General features: G+C 38.7%; 3 protein-coding genes and 1 long non-coding RNA gene across 4 annotated transcripts in view; 3 read left to right on the top strand and 1 right to left on the bottom strand.

The window, feature by feature from the left end:
* LOC5504710 overlaps window positions 1-7,438 on the top strand; it is a 55,221-nt gene extending 47,783 nt beyond the window's left edge. Inside the window, exons 32-36 of the mRNA XM_048722106.1 lie at window positions 424-686; window positions 1,076-1,163; window positions 1,679-1,890; window positions 2,347-2,460; window positions 5,533-7,438. Of these exons, the coding sequence (XP_048578063.1) occupies window positions 424-686; window positions 1,076-1,163; window positions 1,679-1,890; window positions 2,347-2,460; window positions 5,533-5,676 (821 nt within the window). The 3' untranslated portion in view covers window positions 5,677-7,438. The remainder of the gene's footprint in view (window positions 1-423; window positions 687-1,075; window positions 1,164-1,678; window positions 1,891-2,346; window positions 2,461-5,532) is intronic.
* Window positions 2,471-3,991, top strand: LOC125559794. The gene is made up of 2 exons (XR_007306447.1): window positions 2,471-3,682; window positions 3,868-3,991. It is a non-coding gene; the product is annotated as an uncharacterized LOC125559794 (long non-coding RNA).
* Window positions 7,439-8,515: 1,077 nt separating the features above from the next.
* Window positions 8,516-15,289, top strand: LOC116606244. The gene is made up of 6 exons (XM_048721501.1): window positions 8,516-8,765; window positions 9,709-9,974; window positions 11,817-11,904; window positions 13,614-13,796; window positions 14,726-14,839; window positions 15,132-15,289. The coding sequence occupies exons 1-5, from the start codon at window positions 8,660-8,662 to the stop codon at window positions 14,821-14,823; spliced, it is 741 nt and encodes a 246-aa protein (XP_048577458.1). The 5' UTR covers window positions 8,516-8,659; the 3' UTR covers window positions 14,824-14,839; window positions 15,132-15,289.
* On the bottom strand, window positions 14,857-20,352 carry LOC5503159 (protein misato homolog 1). Its single transcript, XM_001624221.3, has 3 exons — window positions 19,657-20,352; window positions 18,454-18,732; window positions 14,857-17,765 (listed from the first exon to the last, which is right to left on the bottom strand). The coding sequence occupies exons 1-3, from the start codon at window positions 20,311-20,313 to the stop codon at window positions 17,016-17,018; spliced, it is 1,686 nt and encodes a 561-aa protein (XP_001624271.2). The 5' UTR covers window positions 20,314-20,352; the 3' UTR covers window positions 14,857-17,015.
* Between the last annotated feature and the right edge of the window lie 1,510 nt (window positions 20,353-21,862).

The raw sequence follows: 21,862 nt of genomic DNA, 5'->3' as shown, positions 1-21,862 counted from the left end.
GGCGAGGGGGGGGGGGGCACTCCGGGTGGCTGATATTCTGAATTAAGAAGATTCTGAATTATTATTATTTTGAATTATAATCTCTTCACGTTTAATAAAAGGGAATTTGATGCACAAATTTCAGTTACTTAACTTTACTACTTTATACTACACGAACAAAAGAACGATAAAATGTCAGTTAACACAATCATACAATTTGAACTTTGCTATTTCTTGGTTGGACAAACAGTCCCACCATGCAGTTGATTCTTGGTTGCGAAGATATAATATGGATCAAGTCTAGTATTTTCTTTAATTAGTAAATTACCCATATATTTTGTCGGTCTAGGATGGTGCTGGGGGCGGTGTTTCTATGACCCCTATAACGTTAAACAAAAGGAATAAAGAAGACAAGCACATTCCATGTTCCTGATCTATTTTCAGTTCTCAGTACCTGCCGAAATTTGGAGATCTTGAAGTGCATTGAAAATAAATCCATGACGGACGAAAACATCCTGCGAGCCATAGTTATAGGTGCGGACCAGACATGCGAAATCCAATGTTACAATGATTTTAGCTGTCTCTCCTACAACATCGGCGAACAAGACGCAAATGGTAAAAGAACGTGTGAACTCAGCTTTACTGATCACGCGATGAACGCAACCGGCTTAGTGCCCAGGCCGGGATTAAGCTATTGTCCTTTTAAGGTAACCATGGTAACAATGTATGTTTGTTTGGCTGCTACTCAAGAGTTGCTCGCTTTTATCATCGCTTGCTTTTTTATGTGCTTGTTTGCTTTTTTACTGCCGTTTTCAATGTTCTGCGAATTTTTTATGTGCTTGCGATGTTTTCCAGCAGCTAAATCGCCTTATCATTCAAAATCCTTGAAGCTCTACTTATTTGCAAGCACTAAAATTGTTTCAAGACACTAAACAATCAGCAAGTAAACCACAGTGATATAGATTTTATTACAGCACCAAACAATTCGTGACAAAAGTCAGACACGAGACCCACTTTTGGCCGCCAAGGGGGGGGGGCACATTGCGCCCCCCCTACGTGTTGTACGCGCCTGATATTTTTCCTTTTGTAAACTTAGAATCCTTGCGAGTTCAGTCCATGCCCTGACGATCGTGAATGTTACCCATTGATGGAAAAGAACGTGGAGGAGTACGTCTGCTTGGAAGGTAGATTAACAGGGGTCCTGGTATTGATCTCTTTGGCATTCCGCACGCACAGAAAATAACAACAGAAATAGGAAAATGAAAGCCATGGTGCAAAATCAAGTAGCAACGCTTTTCCGATAAGTAGCATAACTTAATAAAAACTTGAGCATGTTACTTACTTAGTTTCTAAATGTTACGTTACGAACAGGCGCGTATCAAGGATTTTTTGAGGGACCGGGGGGGCAGTCATAGGTATCACAGACAAAAGAGGGAGAGAGAGGAAAGATAGTAGTAGTATTTATAAAGCGAACACTTTTGTCGAACAAGGGGGGTGGTGCTGGCCTTGTAGAAATAGACATAGACATGCTTTGTTACTGCGGCCTCATGCTTGATCTTCAAAATATTAACAAATACAATTTCAGATCTGTTTTTTAAGCTGGAAGCCTGTTTTTTTTTTCACTGTTTCACCTAAATAATATCAATGAACGATTATGTGGAATTTTTCTACTAAATATAACCTTTTGTTTGGTTTTCAGGCTGCAGCCCAGGAAAGCCCCTCGGCCTTCAGTCTGGAGAGATTCCTGACTCCGCGATGACCTCTTCGTCCTATTATGGTAGGATGTATGGCCCCGAGAGAGGACGGCTCAACTTTACAAACACCTGGTGGCCAGAGGCCTGGAGCGCAGGAAGAAATGCAGTCGGCGAGTACCTGCAGGTGGATATCGGAAGAGAGGTGCTGCTAACCAAGGTGGGTAACATGATGTCAAAAAGGCGCCACACATAAGGCTCTAAATAATAAATATTAGTAAGGGGGTAGTTTTGCTTTTTCAAAAGCTGAGTTAAAGCGTTCAGAAAACGTTGATGAAAACAGATGATGATAGTGATGAGTGATAGTGGTAATGATTTCATGATTACTGTGCTGATTGTATTATGATAATAACCATGATAATGTTGATGATGATAATGATAAGTTAAAGCGTTCAGAAAATGTTGAAGAAAATAGATGATGATAGTGAAAAATGATAGTGGTAATGGTTTCATGATTACTGTGCTGATTGGATGATGGTGATGACGACGACGACGACGACGATGATAATGATGATGATGATGATGATGATGATGATGATGGTAATGATGACAATGAATGATGACGAAAATGATAGTAATGATGCTGATGATCGATTATGATTATGATTAACGCTAGGTTGCGACACAAGGCAGGGGAGATTACCCCCAGTGGGTCACATCGTACGAGTTGAGCCACAGTAGGGATGGTCAAGCTTGGACTCCTTACTACGCTAAACAGGGGCACGCAAAAGTTAGTGGTCGGTGCATTTGTTCTACTTAAAGACGTTTGCAGACGACGGACAGCTTTTTTATTAGAAACCAGCCATCCAACCGCCATTTTGTGTGCGGTTGGGCAGTTACTCTCCGCCTACTCTGATTAACAACTGTTTTAGAGTTGATTTTTACTCGATTACACTCTTTTTTTTTATAAGAACCATTTTATAAGAACGTCCAGCCTGATATTTCGCCAAATTTTAAGAACATGCTAAGAACATGCCGAGGCTCAGATAGCAGATTTTTTTAGTCCTGATGCATTCTAAAACGCAGAATCAAGTTGTGCTTATAGTAACAACCTATTTATTGCTATAAGACTACGAGTAGTCTAATTGTTTTAGTATAAATCCACTCAAATTCTACCTTATATTCTACCTACCTCTATATTTAAATACACTGTTAGTTTCAGGGAGTTATTTTTACTCCACTCAGAGAGTAAAAACTACTCTTTGCGATGGAGTACATTTAAAGGAGTAATTTGAACTCCTTTATTGGAGTAAAAACTACTCCACTGAGGAGTATTTTTTTTTGTTTACTCCCTTAACGGAGTAAGTTTTACTCTGCTGAGAATTAGTATGGAATGTTTATTAGAAAAAGAGTAATTTTCACTCTTGTTGGTCAAATAATGGAGTAAAAAGTACTCTTTTCTGGTAGGTAAGTCTTTATTATATAAGACAAAAGATAAAAATAATAATTTATCGTATTTATTGGTATTGAGACAAAAAACTCTACCCTGTGCCTAGGAGTTTCCTAAGATTTCCTAAGTTCGATCAAAACAACAAAATATGATTAAGCTTTATGTGGTGTACTTTCACAATTCGCTCAGAATAATTAGTACTGCATTGAAAAGAAAGATAGGTAGGGTGATAATGGTATAAAATTCTTAGATCCGATTTGAACATTATAAAATAATATATATTGTTTCTAATAGAAACGCTACTTGAGATTATAAAAAAAAAATAAAAAAATCCCGCTTTGCAGATAGAAGACGGCTCACCAGGGCCCGTAAAAGCAAAATGTACCGGGCGTCCCTCGCTTTAGTAGCCGAGAGGGGCTTGGGCCCAAGGCGCAAAATCATAACGGTCGAACGGAAGCCATTATCATAACCTCCAAACGGGTAACCGTTTATTCCCGTCTTTTCTACGCGTAATTCACCTTTGTTTAAGGATTTGATGGCAGAACATGGATTGAAGTTAAAGGTTAGTGTGTAACGGGCTTTTTAATGTGATAGGTTCAATAGTAAATGTGATTTTTGCGACCAACTTCAGCATCAAATCATCGTTCGTGAGCGGATTTCTCGAACTAGACTGATATGTTTTGTGATTCTTTGTTATCTTCCAAAGCAATACTACCTTCTTATGTGTTTCTCTTATTATCTTCGCAGGACATTATGATAGAGATTGTAAAATGTGCTCGAGTTGCAAAGCCAGACAAGAAAGAAGTTTGAGGTATAAGGAATGTATCAATGCGTAAATCGCAAGAAACGAATAAAAACTTTGTAAACTTAAGTTATTGACTAATCACTGTACTTACATCTAAAGCGCCTATGCTTTATAAACTGTTACTTGAAGCACAAAATTGAATAACTTAGCTTAGTTAAAACCTAGTAATCAGTCTTGCACCTAAAATTTGTCCAGATATTTATTTTGAATATCTAATGTTACTGTAGTTGGTTTTTGTCCGTATATTCTGATCACAGTAAACCCTGCATATGAAGAACCTAGTTATCTTTTCAAGCTAGCCTACCAGGTTCAAATTTAAATGGTGCATATAGAGGCATTAGGCTTCTAGCTTCTTATCTGAATATACAAAGATGGAGGGGGAGGCAGTTCTTTTGGAAAACCGTAATGACGCCAAAAAGGGTAATGTTCAAAAGCTGTTAAAGTTGTTATAGAAAAATAATATTGTGTATGTTTGTTTCAGCTTTGTTATGTTGGGGCACTTGTTAGTAATTTTGTCCTGGATACCTTATGTCAAATGACTATTATTTTTTCAAACATTTTTTCAACTTATATTTTTGTTATTTTTTAAACTGAATTGTTTAATTAAATGATTTGTCAAATTCATAATAACGTCTTTTCCTTGGTGTTTCTAAATTACTCTAATTTCTCCAGTATTAACCCCTGAAGAAGGTGGAGTTTAAACGGCCATTTTGTAAAAACAGCGGGAGGGGGTTGAAATCATCCCTTTAGTTACCCAATTAGTAGGGGGAAATAACAAAATAGGGAGTAAAAATTGACTCCCATTTTGAGGGTGAATTGTAATCTTTTAATGGAGTAACTACAAGCAACCTAGATATTCTTGTTGGTCTCTCTGTATATATCTTAACATATTTTGTGGGAAGGGGCAGATGGGATCTATTGGTTTGTCCTAACTGCAAATTTAGAACAATTACTCCACTTAGCTACCCCCTAAAGTGGGTAAAATCTACTCCCCAGGAGTAAAAATAACTCCATTTTGAGGGTAAATTGTACTCCTTTCATGGAGTAATAGCAAGCAACCTAGTAAATCACTCCCTTTAGTTACTCCCCTACAGGGGTAAAATCTACTCCCTTGAGAAAGTAGAAAGAAGGGAGTAAAAAATGACTCCAAAAAGGGAGTCATTTTGTACCTCAGTTTTTTACTCCCTTTTTGGAGTTAAAACTACTCTCTGAAACTAACAGTGTAATTCTCAGTAATAAATGATCTGCTTTGCGCGAAAACACCGGCTTGTTCGCTCTATCTATGGCTCAATAGACAGTTATTACGGCAGCCAATCAAATTGCGAGATTCGTGATAGTATGTGATTGGATTTATAGTGTAATTTTTTTCCTGATAATTCATTCGGTATTATGTTCTTATATACAATAAAATGTAAGAACATCGTAAAGAACATATTCAGCCTTATAATGCTCCAAAAGAAAGAACGGCCCGGCCTCAACTGAAAATTAGACATTCTTATAAAAAAGTTTAACCAAAATGCCTTGCGCTTATTTGACCTTTTTATCCTCTCCCATGTGGGTTTGTGTTTTCAGAGTTATACAGTACTGGATTGTGTATCACGTTTCAGGTATTCCCCGGCAACTATAAACAGACCAGCGTGGTCTCTCATCAGCTACGCTACCACCCAAGAGTACGCTACGTCCGCATCATCGTTAAGACCTGGCATAATCACATCTCCCTGCGAGCTGAGCTGTATGGATGTGGTCTATAAGATGCTGTCCTGCATGACTGATATTTGTATAGTATAGTGTGGACCTGGCATAGGCACATCTCCCTGCGAGCTGAGCTGTATGGATGTGATCTATTAGATGCTGTCCTGTCTGACTGCTATTTGTATAGTATAGTGTGGACCTGGCATGGGTACATCTCCCTGCGAGCTGAGCTGTATGGATGTGGTCTATAAGATTCTGTCCTGTCTGTCTGATATTTGTATAGTATAGTGTGGACCTGACGTAGGCACATCTCCCTGCGAGCTGAGCTGTATGGATGTGATCTATAAGATGCTGTCCTGTCTGACTGATATTTGTATAGTATTGTGTGGACCTGTGCTGAGCTGGTCTATAAGATGCTGTCCTGTCTGTCTGATATTTGTATAGTATAGTGTGGACCTAGCATAGGTACATCTCCCTGTGAGCTAAGCTGTATCGATGTGGTATACAACAAGATACTGTCCTACTCCCGGTCTAGTCAATCGTTAAAAATCGATACCGCAACCGATAAAGATCGATAATAGCTGATTGATTTTTATCTATTGAATTCAAAAATCGCTAAAAATCGACCACACTTTTTAATGATTTTGAACGATTTCTCATAGTTAGATAAAGTGAACTAAAATGATCAAGACATTATCAACTTGACTTGGTTTAGCTGCCAATGCTAAGTCTTGTTCAGCCTGCAATGCAGTCGTTTTTATATTCTTTCCTGCCTCCCCGCCTCGTTTTTAATTTTTGCTCAAAAGCCAATGCTACGAAACACCTGCACTTCGGGCTAAAAAATGTGCTCATGTCTCTCTCCACATTTGTTAGTTTGCTTTTTTGGCCCTTCTCTCGTGGATAACAACGTTTTTCTAAGCTTCCGTTAAAATTTGAAAAAGAAATTCGATATTATCGATTTTCGCACCCTAATTTTCCCTAGAGATTTTTAACCATTTCAAGTATGAATCATTTTGTTTCGATATCGATTTTTAACGATTGACTAGACCGGGCCTACTGTCTGATTATTGTATAGTATAGTTTGGACTTTGCACAAAGCACACGTCTCCCTGCGAGCTGTATGGATGAGATCTATAAGATTCTGTCCTGTCTGACTGATATTTGCATAGTATAGTATGGACCTGGTATGGCCACGTCTCCCTGCAAGCTGAGCTGTATAGATGAGATCGATAAGATGATGTTATATCTAACTGGTATAAGAATGATATAATTGTGTACCTGGCATAGGACATCTCCCTGCGAGCTGAACTGTATGGGTGTGGTATAAAAGATGCTGTCCTGTCTGTCTGATATGGGTATAGTATAGTGCACACCTGGCATAGGTACATCTCCCTGCGAGCTGAATGAACGTGCTCTGTAAAATGTGAAATAACGCTGCACAGCCACATTTCATTTACCATCAAATATTGTGCAAAAGCTTTGGCCTCCAAAAGCAGCCAAATTAAAAGAGATTTGTTTATGCGATAAACATTCGCATACACCCTTAAGCACCCTTAGAAATCGTGAATCCGCTATAGTGATATGCACTGTAAATACTTCTCAGCTAAGTCCCACGTATTCTCACCCTGGTTTCTGGTCGAGACTCCTGTGGTCGGTAAGAGTTTGACGTCACAGGAACACATCGTCTCAGACCCCACGCTGATGCCTGACAGTTCATCTCCTAAGAAAACCCGGAAAGAAGGCCTTGGGCTGGGCTGAGTATTCTGATATCTCTGACTGCAGACACCGGGCATTATAGAAATAAAATGGTCACAACTGTCATACCGTGCAAACCTATTGCTTTCATTGTTTACCGTATTCTATCAGAAACGTACCAAAGGGTGTACACAAGTGCAGAGGGTGGGGGCTTTGCGAGAGTGGAGTATTCATTTTAAAATTAAACGAGCGCTTTGAAAGCATTTCCGGTTTTTTAGCGACATCATAACAACAACAAAAAGGCTGCAGTATATTCATTAGGTACCCATAGTTCTTAGAACATTCTCTACCGAGAAATGTACGCAATAATGTTGTCATTTGAAGCAGGCATGTTTGTTACATGTGTTCTCGTAGTGTAAGGGGTACAACGCCTCAGAATACTACAAAGGTGACTTATTCAGCGCTACCGAATCAGCCAGAAAATGTCTATGTCAGAAAGGGCTCATCATCATTGAAAGATTTTATTTTCTTCGTAACTCTCGTTGCCTCTTTTTGTATGCACCACTAGACTCGCACCCACTCTCTTAAAGTTGGAAGGTGTGCAGGGACCGAAAAGAATCCCTCTTAAACTTCCTCCTTCCCTGATACCCACTCGCGCCTGCCTCGTATTTTCCCACATACCATTCTCTGCTCTTTTCTGCTTTTTCTTCCGATCTTAGCGACTGGGTACAAGTTTGTTTCGGTACTACTTAAAGTGACATTGCCACCAGTTTACTTCAGGTGGGCCGACGGAAACCTCAACCGATAAGAGACAAAAGAATCTATTAGATTCTTTTGTTCTAAATTATCAGTCACATACTTAAAGGAACTTCCAATTGATACACTTCTTTTACAATTTTGAAATATTTTTTTCACGTTTTCATCGGGGATTGTTACGTAATCAACCGGAAGTAAACTGCTGACATTGCTGCTTTAAATGGGGAAAATATTAATTCTTCACCTGTCTATTTGGAGCGTTCTCCATATGATTGCCCTATCAAAAATGTCGAGAAAATGGCGTGATAATGATAAAACAGTTCTATTATTAAAAACATCACGTTCTAACAATAACAACTAACCATATAATAAGTGCGTTACTATGGAGAGCAATTGTTATTTCATCGTAGTCCAAAAATCTATTTAGCGCTTATCACTTATTCATAACTTCGTTTTAGAGTTGTTCTGACTCTTCTGAAAAGCGTCGGAAGAATATATTAATTCGCATAAGTCTGGCTTTGCTATTATTCAAAAGCACATAACGTCTTGTATTCGGCATATACTACTTTAATCTTCAAGAATTCCAAAAGCATGTTCCAAGGACGGATGAATTCGTCATGGACATTAGCAAAGAGATTCTCACAGAAAGGTTTCTACTTGATGGCAGTATGCATACTTGAAGTCAAACTTATTTGCGGTGAGTTTGAAGGCGCCCTATTGATAATTTTTTTTCGACAGGGCAGGTTTCAAAAAGGTCTACATTAGGTTTTTCGCGATGAGGAATACAGCAAATCGGAAAAAGTTGAAATAATAAATAAGATTCTATTACCAGTGAGCAGAGCGGTGCGTAAAATAAAAGATCATCGGAGAAATGCTAGTTGTATGGTATAATCTACATTTCCGTTTGTAATTTTGTGTGTGTCAATAGGTGTTTTAGATGTTAATTCGTAGAAGGAAAAATATTAAGCATTCAAAAAAATGTTGAATAATTTATCAGTATCCTTCATTTTATGTAAATTTTATAGTTAATAAAGATATGATATATTTAAAACATGGCGATAGTGAATTTGATGGCGTTGGGATCAGATAAAACCTGTTAAACAACCTATGAACCTATTAGCTCAAGTACCATATCTGGGGTAGCGGAAGGTTCCCAAAAATGGATAGGAGATCAGGGGGGGAGGGGGGGGGGGGGCTTGTTGTAGGAATGGTAGTTCCTAGAGGGGGAGGGGTGGTCATTGGGTTTGGCTGTAAATAATATACCGCCCCTCCACCCTCTGCCGCCCCGGGATATAAAACATACGTTATTAAGTGGATGCTTGTTTATTTACTGGACGCCGCGCCAAAAAGGCGCCACACATAAGACTCTAAATAATAAATAATTAAGATTAGTAATGGGATAGTTTTGCTTTTTTAAAAGCTGGGTTTAAAGCGTTCAGAAAATGTTGTTAAAAACAGATGACGATATTGAAAAATGATAGTGGTAATGATTTCTTCATTATTGTGTGATTGTTAATGATAATGAACATGATAATGTTGTTGTTGATTATAAACTACAAGATTAAATATATTAAACTGTTCCATTATTAGGAAGATAAAAATGGTAAACTGTTCTTTCTTTCTTTTGTTTTATTCTGCAGATTCAAATGCTTGCCGTGTCGTTGAGTTCATGAAATGTGTCGGCAACAAGTCCTTAACAGCTCACCATGTTCTAAGGTCAATGAGTACAGACCCGGATCCGGATCTGTGTGAGATCCAGTGTTTCGCTGAGCAATCTTGTTTCACCTACAATCTCGGACCGGTGGATGCAACAGGTCACAGAAAGTGCGAGCTGAACTTTGCCGATCTCTTAACCAACGGCGCTAACTTGGAAAATAGACCTGGCTTCAGCTACTGTTCAGTCAAGGTAAGTTTATATGAGATGTGAAGTCGAATGACGAAAAGGTTGTCGTCGAACCGTTAAGAAAAACTCGCATGCTTGCATGCTCGCATGTCAACATGGGTAAAATCACTGGGGCAAATATCACAAGGTGAAATGAGCCTCACAAGAGAGTTCTGCCTGGCAAGTGTGTTTTTGCTCATATTCTGTTTTAATTGTTTTTATCTTGGACCGAAAGCAATGACGACGGTAGCGTGGGAAAAAAAAAACAACGAAAGAGGATTAAGAATTCAATAGAAGCACGTGAAAATGCGTTCTGTATGATACATTTCAGCCGTTTCCGCCAAACATCAGCGTGCGAAACTCCAAATTTCACGGTCTATTAATAGCGCGGACGGTTGCCCTGTGAACTCGCTACTAACTGTAGAAATGTAATGTCCCTAGTTTATTCTCATCTGTTCCGGACACTAATGGCATGCTTATTCAAGTGCAACTAGTTAGGAATTGAACGCCATTTGTGAACACATTTGTCTTATATTATTGTTCTAGCCGCCGTCGTGATAGAGATGATGTCCATGTTGATGATGCTGATGGAATATGATAGAGATGATGTCCATGTTGATGATGATGATGGAGGATGATGGAGTTGATGACAATGTTGATGATGATGGAGGATGATAGAGATGATGTCCATGTTGATGATGCTGATGGAAGATGATAGAGATGATGTCCATGTTGATGATGCTGATGGAAGATGATAGAGATGATTTCCATGTTGATAATGCTGATGGAAGATGATAGAGATGATTTCCATGTTGATGATGCTGATGGAAGATGATAGAGATGATGTCCATGTGGATGATGCTGATGTAAGATGATAGAGATGATGTCCATGTTGATGATGATGATGGAAGATGATAGAGATGATTTCCATGTTGATGATGCTGATGGAAGATGATAGAGATGATGTCCATGTGGATGATGCTGATGGAAGATGATAGAGATGATGTCCATGTTGATGATGATGATGGAAGATGATAGAGATGATTTCCATGTTGATGATGCTGATGGAAGATGATAGAGATGATGTCCATGTGGATGATGCTGATGGAAGATGATAGAGATGATGTCCATGTGGATGATGCTGATGTAAGATGATAGAGATGATGTCCATGTTGATGATGCTGATGGAAGATGATAGAGATGATGTCCATGTTGATGATGCTGATAAAAGATGATAGAGATGATGTCCATGTTGATGAAGCTGATAGAGGATGATAGAGATGATGTCCATGTTGATGATGATGATGGAAGATGATAGAGATGATGTCCATGTTGATGATGCTGATGGAAGATGATAGAGATGATGTCCATGTGGATGATGCTGATGGAGGATGATAGAGATGATGTCCATGTTGATGATGATGATGGAGGATGATAGAGATGATGTCCATGTTTATGATGATGATGGAAGATGATAGAGATGATGTCCATGTTGATGATGCTGATAAAAGATGATAGAGATGATGTCCATGTTGATGATGCTGATGGAGGATGATAGAGATGATGTCCATGTTGATGATGATGATGGAAGATGATAGAGATGATGTCCATGTTGATAATGCTGATAAAAGATGATGGAGATGATGTCCATGTTGATAATGCTGATAAAAGATGATAGAGATGATGTCCATGTTGATGATGCTGATGGAGGATGATAGAGATGATGTCCATGTTTATGATGATGATGGAGACGATAGAGATGATTTCCATGTTGATGACGATGACGGGGTGATAGTTTGTTTATTGCTGACTTCCTTCACAGTCTGAGCCACATGAATTATTCATCGTATACTTAATATGTTTCAGAATCCTTGCGGGTCCAGTCTGTGCCCTGAAGGTCGTGAATGTTACCCATTGATGGACAACTTCGTTGGAGAATACGTCTGCATGGAAGGTAGATAAACAGGGGACCTGGTATCGATCTGTGTGGTGAGAAGTACTCACGAGTAACCTTCTTTTTCCAACATAGCTTGATTATGAGTCTATACGATAAAAGTTTAAGTGTTGAAATATTTACGACATGGTATCGATGTCGGGGGCGAAAAAATTAACAAATATTCTCATAGTTTTAGGTGGTATGTACCTTGTACACCACAATATTCGTCACCTCATGATCAAAATGTTGTGGAGTAAGGGTAATCATAGTTTAAGCACTTGCTACGAGCGTTTGCGGTGCGCGCTGATAAGAAGGCAGGCATTGAATATCTCGGCTCACCTACATTTCTTGAGACAAAGTCAATTTTTCTGTTCTGTCATCAGATTGACTAATAGCCTGATCGGGAAAACGGCGTGATCCTCATATAATACAGATGACTGCCCCTATTTATTAGCCCCTTGCTTTAAATTATGCTCGTTTTGCTCAATTATGCTAATATATAGATTTAGAAATTGGCTACAAGCGGAGCTCTAAACGACCTAATTTTTGCTTATTTTCGCTTAATCATTTAAGAAATATTAAATATTGTTATTATATTTCTGTTTTTGACGACGTCAACGATTACACAGATCACGCGACCAATTTTTTAAACCCCTTTCCCCATCCTTGACATCTACATGACACATAACAAGTTTTGTTGTCCTACGATGATTCAAAGTCAGGGTAGTTTTACTTTTAGTTACGTTATCGATGAGGTCACGTGACCATCTCATTGCACTCGACTTGTAACATACATTAAATCTACCAAGTTTGGTTGTCATATTATGATTCGTTTAGAAGATATGAATATAGATATGAGATCGGAATAGATTTGCTTGAAGTGACGTCATCAGGCTCCGCTCTTGACACATACATGACGCCTACAAGTTTGGTTGTTATAAAATGTTTCTTTCACGAGATATTGATGTTTTTTATTTCGATGACGTCAGTATATTTTAATTCTAGTGACATCATTGATGACGTCACCAGCACGTGATCATATTGGAGCACCCCTCTCGTTGATATCAACATTTCGTGTTTGTTTGTCATACGAAAGATTCTTTAATGAAATATAGATATTTACAATATAAATAGAGTGACGTCATTGATGACGTCACGCATCAAGTGACCATATTGGTTTATCCCCTTTGACACTTTCATGAAACATACCAAGATTGGTTGTCATATGATGTTTAGATAAGGATATTTTTTTTCTTAATAAAATCGGAGAAGTTCTGCTTTTAGTGAGGTCATCGATGACGTCACACAACACGTGATCATATTTTTGTATCCCTCTTGACACATAAATGTCACTTGCCAAATGTGATTGTCAAACAATGTTTCTTTCAAGAGATATGAATGTTTTTGATTTTATTCACGTTTTTTGCTTTAAGTGACGTCATCGATGCCGTCACACTACACGTGACCTAAATCACACCTGCCCAGTTAAGTTGTCATACTTTTCGAGGACGGACGGACGGACATCGCGTTAGGAAAAACTCGATCCGATGGGTTACCAATATTCGTTACCATATTTTTTATACCACTTTTTCTTGGGTATGGGACCCCGCTCACGCGGCGCTTCGCGAGGGAGCACCGCTTAAAAATGTGCTATCACAATCTATCAAAGACTAGTTTTGCGGCTCCAAATTTGACGGTCAATACTTAAATGCTCTTTTGCGTACCAGCTTGTAGCACAGGAAAGCCACTTGGTCTTGAGAATCGAGATATTCCCGACTCCGCGATGACTGCATCCTCCTCCTATCAACATTCTGTGAGTCACGAGCCCAGCAATGGAAGACTTCACTACAACAAATACTCACAGGCCTGGTGCGCAGGTGGATATCGGACGAGAGGTGCTGCTAACCAAGGTGGGTAACATGATGATGAAGATGATGATGATGGTTACCGCTATGATGATAATGAAAGTTGAGATTATAATGATGATGATAGTTACCGCTACGGTGATAATGACGGTGGTTACCGTTATTATAACGATGATGATGATGGTTACCGCTATGATGATGATGATGATGATGATTGTTACTGCTATGATGATGATGGTTGGCGCTATGATGATGGTTACTGCTATGATGATGATGGTTACCGCTATGATGATGATGGTTACTGCTATGATGATAATGATGGTTACTGCTATGACGATGATGGTTACGGCTATTATAATGATGATGATGGTTACCGCTATAATGATGATGATTACTGCTATGATGATGATGGTTACTGCTATGATGATGATGATGGTTACTGCTATGATGATGATTGTTACCGCTATTATAATGATGATGATGGTTACCGCTATGATGTTGTTGATGGTTACTGCTATGATGATGATGAAAATTGCTATTATAATGGTTACCGCTATAATGTTGATGATGACTGCTATGATGATGATGATGATGGTTACTGCTATGATGATGATGATGGTTACCGCTCTGATGATGATGATGGTTACTGCTATGATGATGATGGTTACCGCTATGATGATGATGGTTACCGCTATGATGATGATGATGCTTCCCGCTATGATGATAATGATGGTTACCTCTATGATGATGATGAAAATTGCTATGATAATGGTTACCGCTATGATGATGCCGACTGCTATGATGATGATTATCGCTATGATGATAAAAACCGCTATGATGATGATGCTTAACGCTATGAGGATATAGTGGTTACCGCTATGATGATGGTTAACGCTATGACAATAATAATGATTGTTATCATGATTTTAATCGCTATGTAGAGATTGTAGTGTTGATCGTAGCATGATTCTAAGGTCGCGATTCAAGGCAGGGGAAATTACGCCCAGTGGGTCACATCGTACGAGTTGAGCCACAGTCGGGATGGTCAAGCTTGGACTCCTTACTACGATGAACAGGGGCATGCAAAGGTAAAGATATACCGAAGTATGGAAAGAAAACCACTGTTTATTAAATGCTTTTCGGGTTTGTCTGTGGTACAAACATGATCCCAGGTAACAATATAGCGCTCACAAGGAAGAACGAAAATACCTTCGATTTACTCTATCAAAGAATGACCAAAAGGATGGCTATGGTTCTTTTTCAGTATTTTACATCGTGCAGCTTTATCCAGTTGACAGACAAAGTACACCCCTTGGCCCTTTAGCCCCCCAACCCAGGTTTACTTAAAATAGTATGGACTCATAGATAATTCTATTCCAGATCTTAGCTGGCAACTTAGACCAGACACAAGTGGTGTCTCATCCGCTTCGCTACCGCCCAAGAGTACGCTACGTCCGCATCATCGCTAAGACCTGGCATAACGCCATCTCCCTGCGAGCTGAGCTGTATGGATGCGACCTATAAGATTCTGTCTCTGTGATATATATTTATGTAGTATAGTGTGGACCTGGCATAAGCACATCTCACTGCGAGCTGAGCTGTATGGATGTAAACATGAATCTGTCTGACTGCTATTTGTATAATATAGTGTGGACCTGGCATAGGCGTGAGCTGAGCTGTATGAATGTGATCTAAAAGATGCTGTCCTGTCTGTCTGATATTTGTATAGTATAGTGTGGACCTGGGATAGGCACATCTCTCTGTGAGCTGAGCTGTATGGATGTGATGAATAAGATGCTGTCCTGCATGACTGATATTTGTATAGTATAGTGTGGACCTGGCATAGGCACATCGCTCTGCAAGTTTTGCTGTATGGATGTACTCTTTAGAACTTGAATTTGAGTTTTAATCTTGTCTCTCTTCCGTCTCTCAGTCAAGTCACCCATCTTGTAGCCTCTATGTTAAGCTTTTTTTAGTGAATGACCAGTGCTGTACCGCTATTGCTGTGCCTCCCATTTTTCTGAATAAGCCTGTATTGTGACCCCCCTAACCCCAATATTTCCAGGCACATTACAGCCCTGCTGACTGACTCCCCTGATCTGACTACCGACTATCTTTATATATTTATATCTGTCTGTCAGTTTCTCTATCTGTCCTGTCGGTCTTTTGACCCGCCAGTCTGACTTGTCTAACCTTTTCGAATCCTTTAAGGGATCATGCCTACTATAAAGCGGTACCCAGCAGCTGGGAACTCATCTACCTGGGCGTGTGCCCAGCCATAGCTATCATATGGAAAAGGGAAATTATTTGACGATCCTTTAATAAGGAATGACCCATTATTGGTGCCTAGTGAAGGTACCTAGTGAAGGTACACACATACACTATACTACAGAAGAAGTCTAATTATCAAAATGTGTATATCAAGGACTGTCTCATTATCAATGACTGTTTCATTATCAATGACTGTCTCATTATCAATTACTGTCTCACCATCAATGACTGTCTCATTATCAAGGACTGTCTCATTATCAAGGACTGTTTCATTACCAATGACTGTCTCATTATCAAGGACTGTCTATGAAGGACTATCTAATTATCAATGACTGTATACTAAGGACTGTCTAATTATCAATGACTGTCTCATTACCAATGACTGTCTAATTATCGAGGACTGTCTATGAAGGACTATCTAATTATCAATGACTGTATATCAAGGACTGTCTAATTATCAATGACTGTCTCATTATCAATGACTGTCTCATTACCAATGACTGTCTAATTATCAAGGACTGTCTATGAAGGACTATCTAATTATCAATGACTGTATATCAAGGACTGTCTAATTATCAATGACTGTCTCATTATCAATGACTGTCTCATTACCAATGACTGTCTAATTATCGAGGACTGTCTATGAAGGACTATCTAATTATCAATGACTGTATATCAAGGACTGTCTCATTATCAAAGACTGTCTCATTATCAAAGACTGTCTCATTATCAAGGACTTTCTCATTATCAAGGACTGTCTATGAAGGACTGTCTCATTATCAAGGACTGTCTCATTATCAAAATGTGTATATCAAAGATTAATTACCAATGACTGTCTATCAAGGACTGACTCATTATTAAGGACTGATTAATTATCAATGATTGTCTATCAACGACTGTCTCATTATCAATGACTGTCTCATTATCAAAGACTGCCTATCAAGGACTGTCTATCAAGTTATCAAAGACTGTCTCATTATCAACGACTGTCTATCAAGGATTTTTATAAAGATTGGCTTGACTCAGTAAGCTCTCAATTTTCTCTTTATATAAATCAAACTCCACTCCACTCTCTAAATACTCATGGTGTTTCCGCACATCCACCTTGTTAGACCAGGTAATCAATGATTCCAGCATCTCGCCTGTCCCAGCACACATTCCAAGTGCTGATAGCACACTTGTCTCTTTAACCTCTCTAGCTTGACCCTCCCCTCTGTCACTCCCCTCAGACACCAGTCCATCTGATCCGACGCTACCATTGAATATATTTGGATAAGGTGCCTTTGTTCCAAAAGCCTTATCCAATGTCCAGTTTTTGATGACTGAGTTGGGATTAATAGACTGAAAATACATATCCAACATGTCGCAGCTTGACTTGGAGCTTCCAAACATAGACTTGGCCTTAGGACTCCCTAAAGGGTGATGTCTCAGAGATTGTGGAATGCCACGCAAAACAGCAGCTTGGGATATGAGCTTCTGTGATTGGTTGATGTGAGGAGTGAGTGGCAGCATCGAATCAGGCCTTTTCTCTATGCAATCATTCAGCAGAGAAGCTAGGCTCTTCTGAGGTCCGACTGGAATAGGAAGCATTGTATGAGCATGAGCGATGTTCCTGCCACTGAAAGCTATGGTACTGATCAGGTCTCTCATGCCACACCCTTTAGGCGTGTCCAGGCGATATGGTAGGCTAAAGGTGTCCAGAGCAGAGGCCAGGATGGCACTAGTGTGGTATGGCAACTCACCCTGAAATAACAGGACAACGTTGACTACAACAATAAACACTTGCATTAAAGACACCACCTGCACAGAAGTCTTTAATACTGGAAGTACTGCTTTTAAACCTATTTTATTCATTTCAGTTTTACCAGTTTTTTTTTGTCTGTTAATATGGTAACAAAGTGCTTTAAATAGAGGTACAGTAGACCTACCCTAACCAATAAAGAGTTGTAAACAAAGTTACACTTCCATTCTCAAAAGCATACACTCATTAAAAAAGTCAAAGTGCAAACAGCAAATGTTTGGCATCTAACAATCACCATCAGCACTAACAAAGTTTTTGAAATACAGAAGGTGTACTGTATGCAAAAATTTCTATAGATTTTGACCTAATAATCCCATAATTTTTACAACTACAATGAGATTTTAAGATGGCTGTATCATTAGAAAGCCATTGTATTCAGCGGCGTAGCCAGGGTTTTTAACAGGAGGGGGTCCAAAAGGGACTTTCAAGGCATTTTCTCCTGTATTTTAGATATTGTCTCATACATTATTTACTTTATCTTTGGCTGCTAAAAGGGGGGGGCCTGGGCCCCCTAGGCCACCCCCTGGTATTGTACATATGTTAATTTTTTTTCACACCTAGAATTTAGAAAATATAAATGCAAGCTTGACGATTATGACAATATTAATGATATAATAATTATATGTATACCTTATAGTTAAGGTAGGGGAATGTCACATAGGTCCCTGGCTTTGGCCACACTTGTTTGCTAACGCACAAAGGTACAAACAAATCACAATGCTCAGTGATCTGGCTGAAGCTAAGAGCCATGTTCAGAATCCTTTTCACATTGTGCTCCTGGTCTGTGTCTTTAAAGTGAGCAGGGACACAACCCACGGTGATCATAGATTTGGAGTTGTACTCATCGCGGAGATCTTCAAGGCATTGTGACATTAACCCACCAAACCCATTATGGACATCAGCAAGAATCTGTTAATATGAATATTCAGGAAGTTAAATGATATACATGCTTCGTTTAGTTCATACAAAGATTAATAATAGCAATATAAATGACTATAGAAATAATAATTAAAATAAGCACAATAATAATAATACTAAGAATAGCAGTAATTAAAATCCATATACAATATGGACAAAGTTTCTTATTTTGTAAAGATGCTGGTGTGAAATAAACAAATTGCATGGGAAATATAGAATTATCATTTTTATCCTTTGTTCTTTTTAAACTATAGTTAAACCTGTTTAAGCCAGCATAAATGATACTGTACCATACTAGAGACCTCTGGTTATTTTCAGTTATCCTTACAAGGAAGGTAAAGCTAAGCAAGACTTAAAAGTTATGAGAAGAGTCCTTTACTTATAATTAATGCATAAGAATCATTTACATGTCCTGTTTAGTCCTGTTTAAGTAAAATCCCCTGTAAATCCCAGTTACCAAGAACTCAGCATTCAGCAACTCCTTCCAGATGTAACTAATTGATAAAGTTGATAATTAGCATCAATTGATAATAATTGATATCGGTTTACAAAATTTTTATCAGTTTCTAATTGACTAAAAATGATAACAGTTGATAGTTGATAATAAAATTCTTATTGATAAAAATTGATAGGCAATCTAATTGATAACAATTCATATTAAGGTGGTTTAATTCATAAAAATTGATAAGTAATTTATAGCTGGAACGTGCTGAAACATGAATTGATAATATATGCTTACAGGAAAAAATTAGCCAGTATCAATTGTTATTAATTTCTGATATTAATTGATAACCATTAAGTAAATTGATATCAATTATTATCATTTTCATCAATTACCTTTTGATTATCAGTTTTTATCAATTAGCTACCTCAGGATTGCTTGGGTCAAAGGAAGGTTGACTGATCTTTTCTTACCTGAAATCCTTGTAGTCTATCACATTCCTCAGCAAAGAACCGTAACCCATCTTCAAAATTATCCCTGAAGCTTTCATCATTGTATAGGCTCTGCCCATAGCCATAAACACTGAATGGAGACATGTCGGCATCATGCGAGTACTCATTTATTATGTTTACACTACGTGGATGTAATTGGGTCCCTAGAAAATCAGACCATACAACGATTTCATCATCGAGATTATAAACTTTATCAGATAATTCCTCAGTCGCATCTCCTGTTTGGGAGTCCATTCCAGATTCCTGACTTTCCACTACCATAGTTTTCTCGATATCTGCCTGAAATTCATTCTTTTGATCGGGATTTGTTTCATAAATCGTAATTTCTCCTTCCCAGTCAACGTACTTTTTGGAAGGGCCTTCGTATAAGAGTCCCTCGGTTGAAAGATTTCGCAAGCTTCCCTTCAGATCATACAGGAGAAGGCGAGGTGTGTAAGTTTCTTGGCCTGTAACCGTCAAACCTTCCCGGAACAGGCAATCATGATTTATTTCACTCTTAGGGGATGCTGCGTCGTAGCAAAATGAGGACTCTTGTATATTCCACCAGTGCGTGCCAACAAAGTTCGCATAATGTCCAAATTGTAAAGTAATCACTTCTCTTACCGTTGCGTCCGCCATCTTGGATTTAGTTACCTCGAGCAATAAATCCAGCGGTAATGCGAAGAAAACGCGCGTGCGCATCTTTTTGTGCGAGAGGCTTATTGTGGGCTCATACGAAGCTGAGTGTAGTTTTATAGCAAATATTTTAATATTTTGTGGAATTTCGATATTTTTTGTGATGAATAGCGTAGGGGAAGAGTGCAATGAGCTGAAGAGGGAATATGACGCGTGTTTTAATGTGTGGTACACTGATTATTTCTTAAAAGGCGACCGCCAAACGACTCCTTGCAAGGAAATGTTCGAGAAGTATAGAACATGCGTAATGGTAAGATGGGCACGTGATCTTTAAAGTCTTATACATTATAAAATCAAGCATTATTTTAATTGCTCTAGTTAGATAATTAGCAATTGTTTGATTCGTCTTCTCAATACCTACTGTCTTTATGTGACTTTGAAGGAATAATAGAATTATATAGTCTTACCCCGCCTAAGGGATCTTTAAAGTTAAAAAAAAAATCCCCAAATCCGACGAGAAACTGAATAGAGGCCTTGCCCCATCCCTCCCCCCTTTAAAAGTTTTTTTGGGTTTTTGGATTTTTTTTTTAGCTTTACAAGATCCCTTAGTCTGCTTAGCAGCTGCTGTAAACCCAAGCTCATTCCTTTCCCATTATCGACCAATCCAAATCCTGCTATGCTAATTGCCTTAGTGTGAGTTATGCCTGGTTCACACTACTGACATAACAACATAGGCACGTGCACTGTTATGTTCATATGTTCAAGTGTGAATGGTTTGACATAAAGACATGGGCCCACTATAATGACATGTACATAATGACATAATAGTAAAAACATTTTTTCTTTTATGTCTTTATGTCTATGTCGTTATGTCAGAGTTAAAAAAGTATGCGCACCTATGTTATTATGTTGTTATGTCACTAGTGTGCACCAGGCATGAGCATCCACAAAGTGTTGCATCTACATTCAAGATTTTTTCTTTGAGCAACCATCATAAGTTGGCTGTCAAAGTGATAGCTGTAGACAGATTCTTTATTTTCCTTGCTTTACTGACTGTGTTTGAGTAGCTTTACTGACTGTGTTCGAGTAGCTTTACTGACTGTGTTTGAGTAGCTTTACTGACTGTATTTGAGTAGCTTTACTGACTGTGTTCGAGTTGCTTTACTGACTGTGTTTGAGTAGCTTTACTGAATGTGTTTGAGTAGCTTTATTTGATTGAGAGCAGAAGTCATCACACCAAGTGTATTTGCAAAACTTCTACATAAACCTTACAGTACATAGACCCTGAACACTGAAATATATTTTCATTTTCAATTGAAAACCGAACAATGCGAAAGGAAAGTGGTTCAGTTTACAGCAGTCGCTTGTGGGGTAGGTGTGTGTGATGCTAAAAGTGGCTGCTAAGCAGACTATGCCTTCCAAGGAGGGTAAGACAAAGTATTGGCTGAGGGGGAGGGGGGTGCACAGACAGTATCATGTTGAAAAAGGATAGTATGTATTTGATGATCCTTTAATAAGAGATGGCAGTGAAGGGGGGAGGCATCTCCAATGA

The sequence above is a fragment of the Nematostella vectensis genome, chromosome 14 (genome assembly GCF_932526225.1).
Source record: "Nematostella vectensis chromosome 14, jaNemVect1.1, whole genome shotgun sequence".
NCBI classification, from domain to species: Eukaryota; Metazoa; Cnidaria; class Anthozoa; order Actiniaria; family Edwardsiidae; genus Nematostella; species Nematostella vectensis.
The sequence above is the reverse complement of the archived record's forward strand: the minus strand, read 5'-3'. Positions and strand labels throughout refer to the sequence as shown.